Source organism: Gracilinanus agilis, chromosome 2 (genome assembly GCF_016433145.1).
Source record: "Gracilinanus agilis isolate LMUSP501 chromosome 2, AgileGrace, whole genome shotgun sequence".
Classification (NCBI taxonomy): Eukaryota; Metazoa; Chordata; class Mammalia; order Didelphimorphia; family Didelphidae; genus Gracilinanus; species Gracilinanus agilis.
The window spans coordinates 478493366-478517012 of record NC_058131.1 but is presented as its reverse complement, the minus strand read 5'-3'; the positions used below and the strand labels follow the sequence as shown (position 1 = coordinate 478517012).

Here is a 23647-nt window from a genome sequence, read left to right as displayed (position 1 = left end):
ACTCCATCTTGGCCAGCTCACCTTGGGATTTGACTTTGTTGCCATTTGCCATTTATCTAGATATTTGCATGCATTAGGCCCATACTTTGAAAACATATATCTTGCAGTCTTATTAGTAGGTAGTTCTTTGGACTGCTGGTTACTTCCACCTCCTGGGGCCACAGATTTACTGTTCCCCATTTTTCCAGACACCCCCAGGCTGGTTCTGGTTCTGTGACTCTCCGTGGATCCACGGACCGTCGCCCCAAACCCCCCTTAATTAAAGAGTGGGTCACTCCCAAATATGCGTGACATCTGCTAAGCAGACTCCTGACTCAATCCCAAATGGGCTGTGTGGGTACCTCACGTCTTGGAGTCCTTGTTAGCAGGGGGCTGAGGCTGCCGTGACTTTGGATCTCGCTGGGGAACCTCCTTTTGTTAACTTAGAAAAAACACAGAACTATTAAATAGTCATAAGACTACTCTTTAATCAAGGGAAAGGGGGAACAGGGATACTTAGGCCTCTTTGGCAGAGCTGCGCCTTGTGCAGAGTCCAAGAATTGAACACTGCTTTGCTCTGCTCTAAGCTCACACTAGATGAGGACTCCAAGGAACAAAGGAAATTGGGGAACTTATATACTATTTGGGAAGATCCAGGGGCTGGGAAAGATGATTGACATTGTTCTGGTAAGGATGGGATTTACAATCAAGCTTGGGAAAGGAATCATAGCCAGAGGCTAGGGTGTAAGGGAAGGGGCTGCTTACACAATGGATACTAAAGGATGGTCCCTGCCCAGGTGTGTCTTCCTGGGAAGGATCTCTGATACAATGGGCCAGACTACCTAAGACAGAAGAGTATTTAGCATTTACCCTGGGGTCCATTATTCAGTCTGCAACTGCTAGCCTGAGATTCCCTTTCAGGGTGGATCTTCACTGTAACTGGGAAGGACAAGCTTTGGGGTCTCCAGCCTAAAAGCTATTTCTAAAACTTGGGGTTCATCAGCTCTCACTAAGCTACAAGTTTGGGGTCTCTAGATTCCACTTCGACACATTCATTCTGTTTTTTGTCTGATGTAGTCTAATCTGTATAACTTCTTTGATTTCTGTTTGCTACTGGTTTGGATAATTGGATTCATCTACTATTTACTATGTCTGATGGTCTTTGTATAACTGGCATTTGGTGGAGTTGTCTTCATATACAGCTTAGAGCGCTCCTTCCCAATTAAAGAGATAGTGAGTAGGAACTTAGCTTGAACCTAAAAATAATTGCTCTTAGAGTAACAATATGAGGGTGGTGGTGGCTATAAGTGTTAAAATTAATGGTTTGGCTAAATATGTGAAAATCATAAATTTTTTATTTATAAAGTGGCTAAATATACGAAAATTATAAATCTTTTATTTATAAAGTAGAGAAATACAAAAAGGGTAGAGGAGACATTAACCTATCTAACTAAATTAAGTTTCTGGCTATTTGAGTTTGGGGAAAAAGGTGGAGCTCTCCAAGTATCTTGCTGCCTTCTCACCTAGCATATTCAATCAAAAGGTAGACAAAAGAGAGCTAATCTTATCCTCACAATCTAGTGAGGTACTAAATTGGGGTCTCAAAGAGAACCAAGAATTCCCTTTCACTGTGGCAGAGAGGTAGAATTCTAGTCTACTACTTTTCCTCGAGAACAGTACAGCCAGCCTCATAGCTCTACAATCCTGCTCCTTTCCTAGCAGGAATCAAACTTTGTCTGGCTATGCACCAGATTCTTGTTGAGATTATACAGACATCTATACATATATACCTGTAAATAAATATTTATCTGTGTGTATATGTTTTTGGAATTAAATGATTTTATTTAGTAAGAAGTTTCATTCATGGGAGTGTAAGCCAACTTTTAGATTTGAATTATGATATAGAAATAAGGGCCACTTCCATGGCCCTTTGCACCTAGAGAAACATTTATTAATTCTTTTAATATACTTGGGAAGTATTTATATCATTTTTTTTTATAAACCATTTAGTTAAAAGTCACCGAAGGATAAAGAAACTTATTCAAGGTGACCAAGAAACTTTCACAGCATTTTTTTTTTTTTAACCAAGGCCACAAGCTGCTTAGTCTAGCCTTGGCATGTTCTAGGTTATACTTATGTGTGTCAAGTTTTATGTCTTCTACTAAATTATAACTACCCAGTATCACTAGTCTTTGTAAACTACAGTTGCCTACTACAATGCTAGCATAGTACTATACTAGTACAGTAGTAGTAGTAGTAGTAGTAGTAGTAGTAGTAGTAGTAGTAGTAGTAGTAGTAGTAGTAGTAACTACCTCTGGGGTAGCCATGGCTACTACCTGACATTTAGATAACACTTTCATATTTGCAAAGAACTTTTAGGTGCTTAGTGTTTGTTGGAAGAATGTTCATGGCAGTCCTAAAAAGAGAATTCCAGAAAATCTTTTAGGGTTACCTAGTATAATCAACCAACTTCAAATGTATGCCTAGAAGTTTAACTCTAGGTTAAAAAAAATTTCTCTGATGGAGACTGAATGCAGATTGAAGCATATTTTTTAAAAAAAATCCTTACCTTCTGTCTTAGAATTGATACTAGATATTAGTTCTCTGGCTGAAGAACAGTAAGGGCTAGGCAATTGGGCTTAAGTGACTTTTCCAGGGTCACACAGCTGGGAAGTGTTAGATTTGAACTTAGGTCTTCCTGACACCAGCCAGACCTGGCATTCTATTCATTGTGCCACCTACCTGTCCCAGAGCATACTTTTTAAAAGCTTATTTTTCTTGTGTGTTTTTTTAAAGTCTGTTTTCTTTCACAACATGACTAATATGGAGATGTTTTGCATGACTGCACATGTATAACCTATATAAAATTGCTAGCTTTTTCAGAGAAGGAGGAGAGGGAGGGAGGGAGGGAGGAAGGGAGAGAATTTGGAACATAAAAATTTAAAAAGATTGTTAAAACTTTTGCATGTATTTGGAAAGAAAAATAAAATGTTTTAAAAAATTAAGAAACTTCCCTACTAAATTTCTCCTTTTTAGCCCTAAATCACTTTTTAAAATTAAAAAGGAATAATTGGTGATTTCATTTATAATATATTGACCCATTAATTGACATGAAAGTTATAGCTGGTTTTGATCATATTATCCAACTCTTGAATGTCTTCGCCTATAAAGAATATACATAATTGCCAGTAATAGAAACTTTCTACAATATAGGGTTTCATTATTTCACAGATTAGTTATACCTTTGTTAACTTAGAAAAACACAGAACTATTAAATAGTCATAAAACCACTCTTTAATTAAGGGAAAGGGGGAACAGGGGTACATAGGTCTCTTATGCAGAGCTGAGCCTTATGCAGAGTCCAAGGATTGAACACTGCTTCGCTCTGCTCCCTGACCCCCTGGGAGTGCCACTGCGCTAGATGAGGACTCCAAGGAACAAAGGAAATTGGGGAACTTATATACCATTTGGGAAGATCCAGTGGCTGGGAGAGATGATTGACCTTATACTGGTAAAGATGGGATTTACAATCAAGCTTGGGAAAGGAATCATAGCTAGAGGATAGGGTGTAAGGGAAGGAGCTGCTTACATAAAATGGATACTAAAGGATGGTCCCTGCCCAGGTGTGTCTTCCTGGGACTGGGTCTTTGATACTTTGGGTGAGACTACCTAAGACAAAAGGGTATTTAGCATTTACCCTGGGGTCCATTATTCAGTCTGCAACTGCTAGCCTGAGATTCCCTTCTGGGTGGATCCTCACTGGAACAGGGAAGGACAAGCTTTGGGGGTCTCCAGCCTACAAGCTATTTCTAAAACTTGGGGTTTATCAGATCTCACTAAGCCACAAGTTTGAGGTCTCTAGATTCCATGTTGACACCATCTCTAATCTTTAAAATGGGGATAATAATATTAATAGTACCTACTTCATAGGAGGAATGCAATGAATTATGTGTGTATATATGTGTGTCAATATATAGATCTATTGATACATATACATAGTATGTATATATAAATGTACACATATATTCAGGGCTTTGCAAATTGAAGTGCTATAGCAATGTCACTATAGAGACGTGTGTGTGTCTGTGTGTGTGTGTATATATGTATTTATATAGCAGTTAGGTGGCACAGTAGAGTGCTAGGCTTGAAGTAAGGAGACTCATCTTCCTAAGTTCAAATCTGTCTTCAGATACTAGCTGTGTGACCCTGGGCAAGTCACTTAACCCTGTTTACCTCAGTTTCCTCATATGTAAAAAGAGCTGGAGAGGGAAATGGTAAACCTTTCCAGTCTCTCTGCCAAGGAAACTCCAAACGGGGTAAGGAAGAGTTAGCACTAGGATTCCAAAATGACTGAATAACATCAGTGTTTAAATATAAATGCCAAGTATGTAGTGCTAGGCAAAATGTCAGTTACTATAGGCAGCTAGACAGCCAGATGGAAAGTGAGCTGGAGTTAGAATTAGAAAGATCTGAGTTCAATTTCTCCTTTAATCACTTACTAATTGCAGTGACCCTGGACAAATAATTTCATATTTCTTAACCTTAGTTTTTCTCATCTGTAAAATAGGGATAATAATAGCACCTCTATCCAGGGTGGTTGTTAGGATCAATGAATTTACATAGATTGCTTAGCAAACCTTAAAGTGCCATATAAATGCTATCTGTTATAACCATTGGCTAAAATCCTGTCCCCTGACATAACATATGGGGCACAGTTCTTATAAGCAAGATTGGTTGTTTTGCCTCTCTTTGTATCCCCAGAGCTCACTTAATACAGTGCTTGGCACATAGTATATAAAGGTACTTGATAAATGCTAGTTTTTTTAGTTGATGAATGAGATATAATAATTTAAATGAATTACTTGTACTAACAGGTTTGTAATGAGGTGATCCATAAAAGTACTATCTAAATGTAAGGTATTATTGGTTATTAAAAAAGCTACTCTTGAAGGCTCCTGAGCATCTAACATTTAGAAAGCACTCAATAAACGTCTATTGAATTGAAAAGTAAGTTGCTTGGAGACTCCAGGATGGAAGAATTAACGGGGGGGGAGGGGGGAATCATTGCCTTGGAGGCTTGGTAAATACTTTTGAGCAAGGCTCTAAGTCAGCTGACTTCAGTTATCATCAACTTGACTTGCTTGGTCTTTCCCATGTTTTAATTTGTGAAACCAGAAGATGCTGTATTTCTGTGCACTGCTCCTTGCAAAATAATTTAATAAAAGCAGCGAACAAGAAGACTAGCCGTAATAACGCACATTTCAGCAATGAGATACAATCCTATTTCCTTCTCCAACTCAAGCTATCCCCAATTCTAAAACTAACATCTACCAACTCCAAACTCCAATTCCCGAAATCCTCCGAGTACTTCTTTTCCCTCCCCTCGCCAATCTCCCTCCCTTTCGATTAGCTCCACACCTCCCCCTCTGTAGCTGGGAGATGTAGTCTATCCTGGAGTAGGCCTGCGGAGCCGCAGGAGTCGCCAAGCTCCGGATCGGGACTCCAAATCCCAGGAGGCTATGCGCTTTCAAGCAGACTTCCCCGCCCCCACCCCCCCCTCCACTTCTCGGGTTTCTCCCGCTCTCCCTTGGCCCAGCTCTGCCTCCCCTCCCCTCCGGAGCCCGGCACAGCCCAGCTCGTGCCTTCCTGTTAGCCAGAGCTGGGTGAAGTTCACTCGGATCAGCTGATCTGAACTGACAACAAGAGGGGAGGAGGAAAAAAAAAGAGGCGGAGGAGGAAGCGGGAGGTCGGGTTCGGGGAAGGGGGAGATGGAGATGGAGCTGGATCAGCCGGTGCCTTAGGGAGCAGCCCCCACCCATTCCCACGCACCCCCGGGACCCCTCCCCACGCTGCCGCCCGCCGCCACCGCCGCCTCTCGCCGAGGCGCCCGAGCTGCTCTATGGTGGGGTCCCCGAGTGTGACGCGTACTGGGGGCCCAGGCCGCCGCCAGGGCTTAGGGGTAGAAGGGGGGTCGGGCTGGGGAGCGAGGCCGAGGCCAGTGGGGGTGGGGTGGATAGAGATGTTGTGTAAACAATGGATCGGGTTGAGGGCTTAGTCTGGGTGCGGGGTGGTTTTGGGGGGAGCCTTCTTTGTTCCTAGGCGCTGCTCCTGCCCATCACCGGGCGGGGTGTGTGTGTGTGGGGGGTGGTCGTGCCAGCTCCTGCTGCTTGGGATGAGGAAGGGAGGGAAGAGAGGAGCCAATTGTTTGCTCGGAGCACGGGAGGAGGCGGGTGGGGTGGGGTGGTGGGGTGGGGTTGTTTTGATGGTGGGTTATTTATTTGTTACCCCCTCCCCCCAGCCCCTCCTGAGGTTATGAGAGTTTGGGGGTTTTGAAGGAGGGGAGTGGTATGGTTCTGGCTTGTCTCCCCCTACTCCCAACTCCCACCCTTCACTCCCCACCCCTGACCCCGGCTGAGGTTGGGGTGGCCAGTTTGGCATAATATTCCACTGTCAGGAAGAAGTCTTTTCCATTTCTTTACCTTGTTTCTTTGAAAATAGGGGAATGATTGATTGATGGATTGTTGGTAGGTGAGGAGTGAATATGCATTTTGCTTGGAAAACCGAGTTTCAAACTTAGTTGGTGGGGTGGGGCAAGGCCTGGGAGAGTTACTTAGGAAAGTAACTGTTAGGGGAAGTTTAAAAAAAAAAAAAAAACCAAAACAACAAACCTACCCTCTTTCTGGACTGTTGTTTTTTGTTTTGTTTTGACTTGGAATGTGGGTCCTGAAATCATGTTAAGTGACAGGCAATGATGAGCCTGTCTTTGGGGAAAACTATACATATATAATTATTGGAAAGACCCTCTATTTTTTCTGCTGCTCCTTTTGTGAAGTTAAGAGGAGGTATGAAAGGAAGCATGATAATTAAAAAAAAAAAAGTTAAATGGTGACCATTATTGGTTCTTTGGTTTTGTGTTTTATTAGATATCCATCTGGAATTGAAATGGAAACAATCCAGTTACAAGTGTAACCAGAGCTATCCAGGCCTTTGGTTGCAGTTGAATTTGGAGTTAATTTTTCTTTTGGATTTTTTTTTCCTTTTATTTTTATGGCTCAGGAGTTATATATGGTAGTGCTGGTACTTTCTTGTCTTCCTTTTGGTGCTACCTCAAAGGTCAAGGACTGTTTGGTTAATTATTTACATTCTGAATTCAAGAGTGGATAAGTAGAGAGTATTTTATTTGAAAAATAGTCAGAAAAGATTCCCTGGCCCTGAACTTGGGCTGTGACATAGAAGTTGCCTTTCAAATCAAACAATTAATGTCTATGGTGTATTAGGCACAGAGGAGTTTAGCAGTTGTTTGAAAGGTATAATTTCTAGTATTGATACAGTCCTGCTTGAACTTACTTGGTTGAATATGTGTACAAGAGTGAGAACTCTGAAGAGTCTGACCTGATATTTAATCAGTCTTATTTAAAAAGTTTACTTCTGTTTCTATATGAGTGAAATCTTCTTTTTTTATTCTAGGCATCCCATGAAATATTGACTTGAGGTCGGATTATATTGAAATCCACCTGACCACTGTCTTACATCAGTAAAACCACAGGACAGAGGCCTAGCAGAAGAATCAACCTTGGTTGACAAATCAGGCCTGTCTGACAAAGATATACCTTTTTAAAGTTGAATTTTAATAACTTTTCCATCTGCACTTTATGGATAAAGAGATCAAGCCAAATCAATATTTCTGTTGATACAAATGTCTTGGATGAAGAAGTCTTGAAAATACAACAATTTGAGAATTTAAAAAATCATAATTTTTATTTTTATTTTGAAGCAAGACACAAGTCTTTTAGGTCTACAGAATCCTGTGGAATTTCTGTGCAGTCATTCGTGGGAAAGTTTATTGTAGTCTGCTTTTGGGGAACAGTTAATAAGCATTGTATGGTGTGTGTGTCTCCTTTCTAAACTCATTATGAGTGCCCAAGCTTCCCTAGCAGAAAAGGGGCTGAACCCTGGACTGATGTGTCAGGAAAGCTATGCTTGCAGTGGGACAGATGAAGCTATCTTTGAGTGTGATGAATGCTGCAGCTTACAGTGTCCGCGATGTGAAGAAGAGCTGCATAGGCAGGAGAGGCTTCGAAACCATGAACGACTTAGGCTCAAGCCTGGCCATGTCCCTTATTGTGACCCCTGTAAGGGTCCCAACGGGCATTCTCCTGGGGTTAGGCAGAGGGCAGCAGTGAGGTGCCAGACCTGCAAAATCAATTTGTGCCTGGAGTGTCAGAAAAGGACTCATTCTGGGGGCAGCAAAAGAAGACATCCTGTTACCATCTACCATGTCAGTAAGTCACAGGAGCAGCTGGAGGGAGAAGGCATGGATGAGGAAACCAAGAGGAAGAAGATGACAGAGAATGTTGTGAGTTTTCTCCTAGTGGATGAAACTGAAGAAATTCAGGTAAGTTTCTGGTTGTAGTTGGACTAATTTTTTAGTGCAGATAGTTCAATTGTGAGATCTGGGACAGTGGTTCTCCAAAAGTCTAGAGTCCCAAACTTTTTTGGCCTACAGTCCCCTTTCCAGAAAAAATATTAGTTAGCACCCTTGGAAATTAATTTTTTAAAACTTTTAATAGCAATTAATAGGAAAGATAAATGCACCTGTGGCCATTACCGCCTTCCCTGGATCGCTGCAGCACCCACCAGGGGGCAGTAGCGCCTACTTTGGGAATCACTGATCTAGACCTTTTTAAGAGATGGGAAAGGTCATGTTTCAGTGAGATTATAAGATTAAAAATTTTTTTCTTAATGATAGCATTTTGGGAAATTCGTGAATAAATGAATGAACTGTGTGTAGGTGTGTGTCAGAGAAGGGATATTAACAGAGCAGCCCATAGTCATATTAGGAAATACAGCTTAGCAATGAATGCTACCTGCATTTTTGAGATTAATCTTAAAGGTGATTTTAAAGATTTAAAAAACTTGCTCAGGAAAGTATCTACTCATTGTGACTTCTTATTAACTGTAGAATAGAGTTTTGATTGTTCAGTGTAATTTCACATTACAATAAAAAAGCATCTGGGATCATTGAAACTTGGTTAATATGAAATGCTTTGTGAGATGGTGGAGTTGAGTGATGACATTGCAGTCATTTCATATGATCAAGATTGTTGTTTCCAGTTCAAAAAACTTCATCATAATCTAGAAAACTTTTTTTTTAATAAGCTTGTGGAAATTCTATCATAGTCTATACTATATCTTGTTTTGTGTTTTTTATATATACTTTGCCAATCCATACAGGTTTTACACTTTCTTCCCCATCCTCACTCTTATCTCTAGAGGAGCCAATACAATTATGAAGTGATCCATATTCCATTTTACTTCTAACAAGCAATGCCTTTGGGAGGTAGGGTGGATGGGTCATAAATTATATCCTAAATAGGAGACAATACTAAGAAAACACCTTGTTATTGGAACAGCTTGTGATCTCTGTTAATTTCTTTATTGATTCCTTTTTACTCTCTCTCTTTGGAATGTGGCCATAGTTCTAGTTGCTATGTCATGTTTTTAAAATGAGAAGATGAACTAAGCTGAACCAATATCACTGTCATTAAATGCATGATGTGTTGGCACCAAGTTTAGAAGCAACAAGAAAAGGATTTCCTGAGAACCAGCAGTTCTGGCTTGGACTAACTCAGGACTAGAATAAGTTTCTTTTAAAGGGGTAATATCTTCTTCTTTAAAAAAAACCCTTACTTTCTGTCTAAGAATTGATACTGATTCATTTCCAAGGCAGAATAGTAAGGGCTAGGCATTTGGGATTAAGTGACTTGCCTGGAGTCACATAACCAGGAAGTGTCTTGAGTCCAAATTTGAACCCAGGACATTCAGTCTTTAGGCCTGGCATTTTATCCACTGAACTGCCTTGCTGACCCTAAGGAGTGATTTCTTTTTAAAACATTATAGACCTGGATAGAACTTGAAAGAAATTATGTACTTTAGTCATCTGCCTTCTGATGACAAATCTAAATAATCCACACAGATCATTGTTCATTCTTCTTGAGGGAATTTTTAGGGATGTAAAGTCTAAAGTATTCTCAGATTAGCAGTCAGTATTCCTAAGCATACAATAATATATATTTTTCAGTTTAAAAAAAAAAGACTAGATAAACACTTTAACTAGACTGTAAACTCCTTGAGGGTAGGGATTTTTAAACTCTTACTGCCTCATTACTTTTATTGTATCCTGGAGGTACTTTATACAATGCTAGTCATATTTTAAACATTAAATAAATATTATAATCCTAGGCTCTCCTCATCTAGAACAATCCCTGCCTGAGCAGGTAACACCTTTACCCTGTCTCCAACTTAAATTCAGCAATTCAATAAATATTTAGGTGCCCAATCTGTGCTAAGCACTGTGCTAGGCACTGAGGAAACAGGAGCATACTTTGTTTTCAGAGATAAGTGAATCCAAGGGAACTTGAGGAGAGAGAGAAAACTAACAACTAGTGGCAGGGGACAGGATTAGGAAAGACTTGTAGGAGGTGGCACCAGAGCTTTCCTGGGAAATGGTCCTGAGAGACAAGGGGAGTACATTTGACATACTGAGAGTTCATGATTGGTTAGAAAAAATAGTTTCTCCCTAAAGCATACAAATATGTTGGGTGAAATTCGCATCACTTACTATTTTATAATTTTTAAACAGATAAGTTTGTAGATCTTGAGCCTTTCCAAAAGTTTTTTTTCCAAGCCATTACCAGGGGGTTTGTCTTTTTTGTTTGCTAATATTGATCTCACTCTGTTGATAGTATTACCCTCTGAAAGCCCCATGACCTGGGTATTTCCCAAGATCTATTAGTTGTGATTTGGATGTTAGTTGATTCGTATTAGAAAATGTTAGAATAACTGTAGAAACTCAGTTTCATTTTAGAAAAACTTTTGCTTTACATTAAATCAGTGATGGGCAAACTACAGCCTGTGGGCCAGATTGGGGGTGGGGGTCCTGAAATGTTTTATCCAGCCCCGTGACATTATTCCTAATCTGACAAATACAATGAGCAGGATACAATACAATGAATCTACAATGAATCTTGGAAAGAGTTGCCTTAGAAACAGATTGACAGATGAGCATTTCCTTTCCTTTGGCCCCCTCTTTAAAAAGTTTGCCCATCACTGCCTTACATCATTTTTTTAATTGAATAGATAATAGAGTAGTGAATTTAATGGAAAAACTGAACATTGATTTTAGAAAAATGCCTGTTTTGTTTAAGGTCTGGACCTAATTTCTGTGCTCCCAAAGAAGTTTTACTAATAAAAACATTAATTTAGAAGTCAGAAGGAGAATCTACCATTGAATAGAGACTTTGATTAAGTCACTTAATTTTTCTGGGCCTTAATTTCTTCATCTTTTTAATAAGAGGGAGTGAGCTATAAAATTTTCTAAGTCATTCTTGGTTTCTCATACAAAGAAAGTTGTTTATTAGGAGTTACTGATTAGGTTCAGGAGTGAAAAATGCCTTAGAGAAAACGCTTTTAACAACCTGGAGTCCATGAACTTCATTTCCTAATTAGTTAGTTCAGTATAGTTCTGAACTAACCATAGTTTAGAACCTTTTTCTGAGAAAGGATCCATAGGCTTTAGCATTCTATCAAAAGTATCCATGATTATATTGTTTTGCTATATTTTGCTAAAGAAAGGCATTTAGTTATTAAGAGTTCTGGAATCATACACCAAAGAAAGTTAAGCCAATATAGATTGATAGATTTAACTGATTTCAAAGCATTTTGGATTATAGGTATTATCTAATAAATGTAGCCCTGCTTGTAAAAAATGAAATATATATTTATTTGAAAATAGAGACAAATCTAACCAGTATGCAGTTTTCCCCTCTTTCTGCCTCTCCAGAGATACCCAGGTGGTGAAGTAACTGAAATCAGCATTCTCACCATATGCTAAGGCTTAGTCTGGGAAAGTGATTATTTCTAGGATTATTTTCTAGTTGCTTCTATCCCTTTTCTAGACTCTATCAGAACTTGATTAGAAAAACCAAAGTATTTAAATAGTCTGCTACTTTGATTCCAGAATAAGTAAATGGCCTCTTCTAGCCAAAGGCAGCATCCAAGATTCCAGCAGCTATACTAGAGGGGCCAGAGAAGGGAATGGAGGAAATACCTATAAATATTTTACTCTCCTTGGATTAATCTTGCATATAAGCTCAAACAACTTTCATTCCAACAAATTTTTTGATTTGCTTGTCCCAAAAAGACCTTTTTCTTTAAAAATTCCTCTATTGGGGGTAACAAGGTGGCTCAGTGAATTGAGAGCCAGGCCTAGAGACAGGAGGTCCTAGGTTCAAATGTGACCTCAGATACTTCCTAGCTGTGTGACCCTGAGCAAGTCACTTAACCCCCATTGCCTAGTGCTTACCTCTCTTCTGCCTTGGAGCCAATACACAGTATTGACTCCCAAGATGTAAGGTAAGGGTTTAAAAAAAAATTCCTCTATTAAAAATAGATGTTAATTTTTTTCCCCTTTAAAAAAATACTTTTCAGAATACTATTCCCCCCCAATCCCCATTAGATGGTCCCTGGTAAAAAAGGAAAACACTTAGGCATAATTGATAAGCCAAGGCTGGACAGCCTGTGTTTCATTCAGTGCCTTTTTGCCACATCTATTAAGTGGAGGGGCATGTGTCATTATGTACTGTGTTTTCTGGACATTTCAACTGTCTGAGTTCAACTGCCTTTCAGTGCAGATTGCATTTACATTATTGTAGTCATTGTGTCTCTTCACTTGGTTTTTACATTCTTTACTCAGTTTCATTTGATATAAGTCTTCCCTTGTTTTTTCTGAGTTCTTTATATTTGAAAGATTTTCTTTTTCCATCTTTAACTCCATCTGAAATTTTTCTCATTACCATTTCATCTTCCTTTTTGTTTCCCCTTATAGATTTCCTATAACTGTATTTATCCTGAGAGGTGTGTAGGGGAGGAGTGAATTGACAAGAGAATTTACCAGTTTTCATTTATTCGTTGGTTTATTTTATCTGCTGATTGATAGCCTTTCTACATCATTAGGGGAGCCAAAGAAGTTTTCATGCCAAAAGTCTCCTGTTCTTAGGTTAAGTACTATCAGTTGCTGCTGAACATGCAGGATGATAAAGAAGCATAGCCTTATTTGACCCAAGAATAGGCAATAGGTGGCTAAGGAAGTAGAGTCCACATTGGAAAAAATATTTTCCTTGACCCAGGGATAGTTAATGGCTTTTGAGTTTGAATAGTCTTTTTTTAACTGGAGCCTAAAAGTGGAAGGTCTCTTTCTCCCTGACCAGTTAAACTGGTAATGGTCCTAGTTTCTCTTAAGACTGCTCCTTTAAGGGGATCCATCATATGCTTGGCTGCTTTACTTGTTTACAGTCCCAGAATAGTGCAACTCAGAATGTTGGGACTTTACTCCTCTCCTTTCCACTTCCCCACCCTCATTGGTCAAACCAATTTTATGTGGTGGGATGAAAGAATGAAAGTAGCAAAAGATATTTTCATATTGCATGGGGAAACCCTTACCACAAACTGAGTATTACAGGTCTGCCACATTCTTTGGCTCAATCTGTTTTAGTCCCATCCACCCAATATTCCTTGGCTTTTCCTATTAGTGAGGGAGTAAATTCATCTGATTTTCTAGTATGGAGAAGCACTTTGGAATGCCAGCTGTTTCCATCTTCATTACCTTGATATGTAGGCCAAAAACATTGTAGGCCAAAGAAGTAATAAACAGGTGGAATTATAATTTCCTATGTCTTTTGTAAGTGTAGGTCTGGATTGGAATGTAAGGGTTGTTTTGGATGATATATGAAACTCTTTAGGAAAGATTGAATCATGTCTTGAACATATTTATTACTTTTTCCTGTTCTCTCTATATGACATAGTTGTTCATTTAAACTAGTTTAACAAAAATCTTACCATACCATTTTGACTCTTCTAATATCACCCCTTATTTCTAGTCTTCTGTTTTATCTGCTTTCTATAAATATCTTCATATTTCTCCTATTCTTATAAAATCTTCATTTGACGTCCCACCCTTTCCCCCCCACCAATTCCCTCAAGTGGTTAGCACACATCTCTTCCCTGTTCCTTAGCAGAGACAATTATGAAATCACAGATAAGACTACTACTTATTTGGATTTTGTCTGATGAGGACAGAGTCTTAGAGGATTAATTTGAAAATATTTAATATATATTACATATATAACATTTCCTGTTCCTTTCCAGCTCTTTCTGGTCAGTCACCTCTTTGAAAATGTTGATCTTCTAGACTTGTGCTGTTGTACGTTTCTAATATGTGAATGTTTCATTTTTGTGTTACTTTCATTTCCAAATATTTCCCTTTCCTTCCTTTTCTCAACTCAACTTAAAAATAAAGTTAAGGGAAACAATTTTGGTAAGACCAATCAAACTATCACCCAAGTCTGATGGTATTGTTCTATATAATACATAATAAATATCTGCATTGCTCTACATAAGTGGACTAATTTAAAAAAAAAAACAAAAAGAAGGGGTCATTGTTGAGAATAGATGGAACATTTGTAGCTTTGTGTGTGTAGGGCAGAGAATATATACATAGGCACTGGCATTAGGAAGAAGTGAGTTCAGATATTATTTAGACACTGGAAGACAGTGGATAGATCATTGGCCATGAAGTCTGGAAGGCCTGAATTCAAATATGGCCTACTTATGGCAAGTCACTTAAAATTTCTCAGTTTCTTCATTTGTAAAATGGGAATAGTAATAGTGCCTACCTCACAGGTTGTTGCGAGGATCAGATCAAAGGAAATTACATGTAAAATGCTTTTGCAGACCTTTAGTGCTATATACATGCTGATTATTATAGCAATTATTCTTTTTTTAACTAAAAACATATTTTTATTGTCATGCAAAACACCCTTCTGTATTGGTCATTGTAGTAAGAGCACTCCCATACAAAGCCAAAACCCCAAAATAAAACTAAATACACTGATGTGAAAGGTAGCATGCTTTGATCTGCATCTATCCGAATTCAACAGCCCTGGAGGTAGATAGCATTCTCTGTCATAAGTCTTTCAGAATGATTGTCCCAGATCATATATATTAAGTGATTATTCTTAAGCACTTACTGTAGAGAAACTAAGAATGTATGTAAAGATATTGGAGACACTTGTATAAACATGATAGTTGAACCCAGAGGTGCTGAGAGGTTACCAAGAAAAAGTGCAAAGAGAAGAGAAGAGGACCTGGGACAGAACCTTGGGAGAATAGCCCTAGTCAGGAGATGACTTATGAATAAGGATCCAGCAAAGGAGACAGGATTTTAGATAGGTAATACAAGAAAGCAGTATTACTAAAAAGCCAGAAAGGAACAGATTATATATTATAGAGGTCAAGAAGAAGACTGAGAAAAGGCTTTTATTTGACAATGAAGAAATCATTGGTAACTCAGTACAGAAAATCTTAGTATAGTGGATTACACAACACAGGCCTGTGCAGAATAAGATCTGAAGGAGAAAAATGGAAGCAAAAACAGGATTGGCAGGTAGGGGCAGTAAAGCATTTTGAGTTCTGTTCCTTTCATCCCAATGGTTTCTCTGCCTTTAGGGCCAAAGGGCTAAGTGAAAGCCCCTTTTGTTTATCAAAGTAGTGGACAAAAGCCTCAGATTACTGAGAAACATTAGATTAAATATGAATCCAACAATTAGACTTTAAAATCCCCTCTAATGTGTCTTTAATCTGTAATACCTGAGATCTCTCTGACATTCTTATTCGGTTATTAGTGCCAGAAATATTAGGACAGGCCTTTGAGCAGTTTTCTTAGGTTGCCTTTAGTACAGGGTCCATTTAAAAGTTAACTTATTTAGGCTATGAGGTCACTATGACTCAGCTTTTCAAAGGGACCACCGGAACATATTTCCTGTTCTAGAACTTCTAGTTTATTTTGCTCAACTTGATTCAGCTCTTTCTAGTCAAGCACTTATTTGAAAATGTTGATCTTCTCGACTTGTGCAATGGATTAATGAGACCAGGAAAATGGGATTCTGTGGGTGTTATTTCTATAATAGATTCTTTGAGCCATAAAATACTGCAACAGATGGATGTTTATTAAGTTGGCCCTGAATGTTTTTTTTTTGTGTGTGTAGATGGGTCTGCTTTGCAGTGCTGCCATTGACCTGGAGGCTCTTTTGTGCACTTGGCTCCAAGTATAGAACTTTCCGGGGATTTTTTTTTTTTTTTTTTTTTTTGCCTTAGAAGCTTCTTATGAAATCACAGAAGTGTGATTTAGAGATCTTAATTGATTTTGTCTTGTTACATCTGAGGTCAGAGAAAGCTAGCTAAAGAGTTGTAACAGAAGGAGGAAAAAGAAGGAAATAAGTCTGAATTGAGGAAAAATGAAAAGACCTTTTGGAAAAAAGTTAGAGGAATGAGCCTAAAGTAGTATAGATGTTTCCTTGGGGATTGGGAAGAAGGTCTTTATTTGTCCCTCCTCCTTCAGTGATTTTTGATTATTGATTAAGGTTTGTTTGGCCATTTTGTACTACCATTGAGTGGTGCTCCATAGATATATGTATATATTAATTCATCTGTAATCACCCAGTCTTTGGCTTGTCTTCACTTTAGACTATAACCATCAGTTTCTCAAGGAATTTGATTCCAGACCCAAAAAAGCTGAGGACATAACTTCATTGGCCTTTTGCTTTATAATCTCTCTCTCTTTTAAATCCTTACCTTCTCTTTTAGTATCAGTTCTAAGACAGAAGAGTGGTAAGGCCAGGCACTTAGAATTAAGTGACTTACTCAAGGTCACACAGCTGGAAAGCATCTGAGGTGACATTTGAACACAGGTTCTCCTAACTCCAGGCTTAGCATTCTATTTACTGTGTTACCTAGCTGTCCCTTATAATCTACTTTTAATTGGACTTACAGAACTGTTGTGTATCGTAGGTTTGGGGCCCAGAGGGGCTTTAAAGTGATCTAGACCAATGTCTTCATTTTACACATGAGGAAATTGAGGCCCAGAGAAGTTTAAATCATTTGTCACAGTCACATAGATAATTAAGTTAGGATTGAGAATTAGATCTTTAAAAAATTCTAGAATATAAAAAAGGGTAACAGCTTTATTACTACTTGGTGAATTATATGAGAACTAATGGACAATATTGTCCTATTTTTCAGTGTAGGGGCAAAGAGATTAAAAGTTAAGTTGCCTCAGTTTTTGAGTTTGGGGGAGACATACAGGATTCTCAAACCCAGGAATTCAGTCATTTGGTCAGAGCCTCCCCCTTCCACTTCTTTATGGGTCTTTGTCATTTGGTATCTACATTATCATCTTCCTCCTTGAAGAAAATAAAAATCCTGCTACAGCCAATTCTTGTCATTATGTAGTTTATTTGCAATAAAGTTTTAATCTTAGGTTAGCTTGTGTCCATTTAATGCAGACCTTAAAAGTGCAAACTAATTTGAACATAAAATAAAATATTTGGCAAGATAAATCTATCATTGCTTTGGGGGGAAATTCTTGCATTCCAGAGCCAGATATAAATGACTATCTGTTAATTTGAATTATCCATGGCACTGCTCTCCCTTCATTATCATTAGAGATAATTGAAGATTTTATCATAATATAGCCTTTAGAGATCTCCAAAAATCTTAAGGAGCCAATTTCCTCATTTTACTAGTTAAGAACTTTTTGTCAGTTATATAAGTCTGACCAGGTGTTCAAGAAGCTTCAGAAGTGACTTCCTCTAGACCCTAGAATAAAACACATACTTCTTTGGTATTTAAAGCCCTTCAAAGCCTTGCTCCAACCTGTCTTTCCAGACTTATTTCATACTCCCCCTCACACACTCTCTGTTCCAGCCAAACTGGCTGGCTTGTCATTCCCCTGTACACGACTTTCTACCTCCTGTCTCTCTGTGCCTTTCTCAGACTGTCTTCCCATGTCTCAAATGCTCCTACTTTTTACCTTCTTTTCTTTGAATCTTTACAGGCTGCTTTTCTTGATTTCCTCCCAATTGTCCCTCTCTCCCCACAAAATTACTTTATATTATATAATTTATATATATGTTATAGATATAAAAGTATATAATTGATATTTACTTGTCTGTGTACTTATTTTCCCTCACTATAATCTAATCTCTTTGAGGCAATAATTGTTTTGTTTTAATTTGTGTTCCTGGTGTCTGGTATATATTATGTACTTAAATATGCTTATTAATTATAATATCCTTAATATTCTTGTTAGATTGAATTGTCACTGAAGTGTTATTTGAAGGCAAAATGATCATGTAATGATAATGTTCCCTGGATCTTCTCTGGCACCTTTCTTTTAAAAAACCATAAATTAAGTTTCTTTTTGGCATCCAAGAGCAGGGGAAAAAAATAGGGGTTATCTCTTTTAACTGACAGAATTTGAGACAACAGGGAATTAAAATAAGTTGCCTAAGGCCACATGATTTTTGGAGTTAATGCAAGACCCTGAGTTGCCTGACTTCTAGCCTGATAGTCTTAACTTTATCTGTCAAAGCCTTTACTAGACTTTCTTGTTGACAGTTGAAAAACATGAAGAGCCTTATAACCTTCAAAAACTGTGGACTAGATAACCGCCTATGAAGCTTTTTAGTAGAGGCTTGTGAGAATATGATAATAATTTTGTTGTTTCCTTCTGGGAGTTCTAGCAAGCCCTCAGAATTGAACCTTGCCTCGGAAAACTCATTCTTCATATATAAATGAAGAGTGGGATAGAGTGAGTTAGGTGTGGTCACAGAAACTGAATCACTGTTCTAAAAATAATCTTTCAAAGACTGTTCTGTGGGTCATCTCATCCTTAAGAGGCCTAGTTCTTTCCTACCAGAGGAAGAGGGATATTGTGAGTGGTATGTGATTGTGTGGCCACTGGTAATTAAATGAAATATTGGAAGGGAATTCCTAGCCTCTCAAATAATGGAATGTTTGGGGGACACAGGAGTGGATGGATGAAAGTGAACTTTCAGCTCTTTAGCTAATATGTGTGATAATGCTTGTTGTGTTTCTCTTTAATCTCTTTAGTTAAGAAAACAACTGAGAAATGTTAGGGTTTGCATGTGAATGTGTGTATGTATATGTACTTGTATGTATGTCTTTATATGCACTGCCTACCTATCACCCAATCACATACACATGTAATGATAATCTTAAGTATTACAGTGAGGTGGAGGGACTTCCTTTTACTAAGTATTAATAGAGAAACTTCATTTTAATAATATTTTGACCTTTAAATTGAGGACAACTTTTCATCTTTTTGATATGATTTAGGTGAAACTTTTGCTTAAATGATGAAGAACTTAGATAATCTAGAGAACTTTTAAGCTGTGATCAAAATTTAGATTCTTCCTTTTACCTTCCTTCCTCCCTTCCCTCTCTCTCTTTCTTATTTTCTCCCTCCCTTCTAACATCTTTCACATATACATATGTCTCCCAGAATTTTTTAATCTGGGGCAAATTCAACACAAGTTCAAGGCAGATGACTGTGATCAAGTTAGCATGGTATGGTGGAAAGAACCCTAAATTTGAAGTTAAAAGACCTTTGCTGCTTACTATTTGTGACTTTGATAAATTACTTAAAAACTTTTGTGGCCTGTTTTATCATTTGTTACAAGAGCAAGATGAACTGGACCTTTAAAGTGCTTTCTACCTCTAAATTCTTTGATTATAAGTCATGTTTAGGTTTGAAAGGGTAAGCACATATTTAATCATTTCAAGTTCTCAGATCCTAGAGCAGCATTGGTGAACCTTTTACAGATCATGTGCTCAAACTCTTATCTTCAAGCCACCTGTGAGCCTCCACATTACTCCAGAGAGTAGAGGGAAGAAATGCTGGAATTGGTCTGCTGGGCATGTGAAAAATGTCCTCAGGTACAGTGGAGAGGGGAAATGGAGCAGCCCCCTTTGGCATGCATGCCATGTCTTTGCCAACAAAGTCCTAGGGGAATAGGCAAGGCCAGTATCTAGACAAGACAGCAGAATGCGGAAGCTTGAAAGAGAACATCCAGGGGCAGCTAGGTAGTTCAGTAGATAAAGAGCCAGGCCTGGAGTAGGGAGGAACTGGGTTCAAATCTGGTCTCAGATACTTCTTAGCTGTGAAACCCTGGGCAAGTCCCCTAACCCCACTTACCCCTCTTCTGCCTTGGAACCAATGCATTAATTCTAAGATAGAAGGTAAGGGTTTAAAAAAAATCCAAGGGTCTGGCAAGGTGAGAGAACAAATAGGGAATCATATTAGGTGGTAGAAATCAGGAACTCAAATAAGGAGAATGGGGACTTAAGAAGTCAAGGCAACAGAGTCAGAACTGGAATCTAGAAACAATTATAACAGAGGCACTTGTATCTGAGCTGGGGGTGTTGAAAAAACATGTATATATACATATATACACAGAGAAAATATTTATTGGCAAGAGTAGGAACTGCTTTTATTCTTTGTCTGGAGGTGAAGGTAGATAGAAGCTACAGATTATATGGTCAGAGAGGAAGTAGAAAACAGATTCCCAGCCTTGAAATTTTACTCTCCTGTTCTGTGATAAGGAATTGGAAATATTTCTAAATGAACTTCAATTTCCTTAGGCTGTGTTATTATAATGAAACCCTATGATTCACCATGATGTAGTGGATATTGTTGGACTTGGAGTTAGAAAAACCTAGGTTCAAATCACAGTTTGTAAACTTAGTAACTGTGTGATCCTGGGCCAGTCATTTAATGAACTTTTCTTAGTCTTTTATCTCTAAATGAGAAGATTGGAGATAGAGAACATTATGGGCTATAAGATGAAAAAATTTGATTACATTAAGTTAAAAAGGTTTATCCAAACAAAAACAATGCAGCCAAGATTAGAAGGAAAGAAGAAATGAAAACTAGGAAAATTTGGGCAGCAAGTTTTTCTGATAAAGGCCTCAATATTTTTTTTTAAACCCTTACCTTCTGTTTAGGTAAGCAATACCACTAACTAGGCCATATCCCAAAGAGATTTAAAAGAAAATAAAAGAAAAGGAAAAAGTTTTACTTGTACAAAAAGGTTTATAGTAGCTCTTTTTATGGTGACAAAAACTTGGAAATTGAGGGGCTCATCAGTAGGGAATGGCTCAACAAATGCAGGTATATGATTATGATGGAATACTATTGTGTTATAAGAAATGATGAATAGGATGCTTTCAGAAAAACCTGGAAAGACTTACAAGAACTGATGCAAAGTGGAGTGAGCAGAACCAGGAGAACAAGTACACCGGGACAGCAATATGGTATGATAAACAACTGTGAATGATATAACTAGTCTCAGCAATACAATGATCTAAGGCAGTGATAGGCAAACTATGGCCTGTGGGCCAGATGGGGCCCCCTGGAAAGTGCTATCCAGCCGCAGGACATTATTCCTAATCTGACAAATATAATGAGCAGGATATAATACAATGAAACTTCGAAAGAGTTGCCTTAGAAACAGACTGACAAATGAGCATTTCCTTTCCTTTGGAAGTTTGCCCTTCACTGATCTAAGGCAATTAATTCCAAAGGACTTGTAATGAAAAATGCCATCTACCTCCAGAGAAAGAACTGATACAGCCTGAATGCATATCAAAGCATGTTTCTTTTAACTTTAGTTTTCTTATGTTTTTGGCCTTTATTTTCTTTTGCAATATGACTACTATGGAAAAAAATGTTTTTCATGCATAACCTACATCAAATTGCTTGCCCCTTCTAGAAAGGAGGGAAGGAAGGGAAGAAGGGAGAGAATTTGGAACTCAAAAAATTTAAAAACTAGTGTTAAAATTTTTTACATGTAATTGAAAAAAAGAAATTAAAAATTAAAATGAGAGGGTTGATCCCCCAGGATCCCTTCCAGCTCTAAATCTGTGATCCTGTAATGTTTGTGGTGGTTGTGGCCTAGTATAAACCAGATTCTTCTATGTATAGACTTGAAATTTTCTCTGTTAACTGGTATCTGATAATATTGAATTCTATCTACCTAACACTAGATTTGGAGTCAGAGGACCTGGATTTATATTCTTTTTCTCCCTACCTTTGTTAACATGGACAGATCATGTAATTGCTCTGAGCTTCAGTTTCCTGATCTGTATAATTTCAGTTTTATTCAGTAGACCTTTAAGTGTTTACTGTGTACCAGACACGAAATACTGGGGATACAAATAAGAAAAAACAGCTCCTGTCCTTCAAACTGCTTATAATCTGACAAGAGAAGACAACACAAAAAAGCTTTAAAGTGGCAAGGGACCTAGGTACCTTGTGTGTAATTCCTTGGTGTTAAATCAGCTGATGGAAAATGGTATTACTACAAGGTTATGATCCCTTTGTAAAGAAAGGCTTTGGGAGGAATTAAGAGTTTTGTTTTCCAGCCTTCTCCCTCAGAAGAGAGAGACTACTGAGGGTGAGTTGAGAAAGTGTAGTATATCAGAACCTGTCAGTCTTGATAGTGATGAGATTTCAGGTGATTAGTTTTTCCTGGTAGGGGGGGAAGGTTGGACTAGAAAACCTAAAGTAATGATGGCCAACCTTTTAGAGACCATGTGCCATGCCCTACCTCCAGAGACAGCATGCCATGGTCCTCCCCCACTCTTACTTGCTGGGCATCCCCTGCCCTCTATCCCCCTACCCCCCACAGGAAATGAGGGAGAAAGCTCTGGGCTGCTGGGCAGAGAGGTGAGTGAAGTGAGGAACATCCTCAGCTCTCTGTGGGTACGCGGCTGCCCACCTTACCCCATGTGTACTTCCATTGGGCTGCTGGGCAGAGGGGTGGGAGATGTAAAAAAATGTCATCAGGCACAGTGGAGAGGGGGAGGGGAGCAGCTTCCCTCGAGTCCCTCTGCCTTTTTAGTGAGGAACTCTGGGGTGGGAGGAGGGTGCTGTGTGCCCACAGAGAGCGCTCTGCATGCCATTGGTTCGCCGTCACTGACCTATAGGGGTCTTGCCAACTCAGAATTTATGGTCTTAATCCTAGACCTGGTAAGGATGGGAAAAGATTAACTGAATGCTACACAGACTAGGACTGGCCTGGAAGACTGGAGTCATCTGCATAGAGATAAGTGTCTTTTGCCTAATCTTTCTGGATTTTGAGCCTTTCATTACTTATTGTAGTTTTAACCAGAAAGCAAAACTAACAGTTTAACTGGTAAAAGTTAATAGGAATCCCACTCTGCCTATAACTTTGTTATTCAAAATGAGAAGAGGGGAGAAATGATGGAAACATTCCTGGATTGGCTCAAAGGTGCCTCAATTGCCAGTTGTCAATGATAATAGGTTTGATTTCTTATCACAAGGATTATCTTGATGAAAGCCAGGTTTTTTTTTTTTTTCCACTGCCTCAGAGATAAACTTTTACTTGTGGGGGGAAGGGTATGGTGATTAAAATGAATGTGAATGCTAATTCTTCCATGGGGAGTCTGACTATAGAAAGAATCCTAATGACTAAACCTCAGGATTCTGGAAGCTGCCACTATTTCTGCTCCTAGTACATTTTGCATCAGCTCCTTTCCCACCCTCCCAGCCCTTACATTTCTCTCCGACCACCCCCACCCCAGCTGTATTGCTATGATGAAAGCCTCAGTTTCCTCATATGTAAAATGGGAACAAGAATAGTAGTACCTACCTCAAAATAAGGCTTAAAACACTTTAAATGCAAGCTATTATTGCTTTCATTGGAGTAGTAAAGATGAAGGCCCTTGG

The 23647-nt window shown here is 38.6% G+C and overlaps 1 protein-coding gene across 2 annotated transcripts in view; it reads left to right on the top strand.

Annotated features, from left to right (window-relative positions):
• The first annotated feature begins 7891 nt into the window (after positions 1 to 7891).
• The window catches only part of ZFYVE1 (zinc finger FYVE-type containing 1), a 51535-nt gene continuing 35779 nt past the window's right edge, over positions 7892 to 23647 (top strand). For both annotated transcript variants that reach the window (XM_044664924.1, XM_044664923.1), the window contains exon 1: positions 7892 to 8374. In XM_044664924.1, the coding sequence (XP_044520859.1) occupies positions 7892 to 8374 (483 nt within the window). The remainder of the gene's footprint in view (positions 8375 to 23647) is intronic.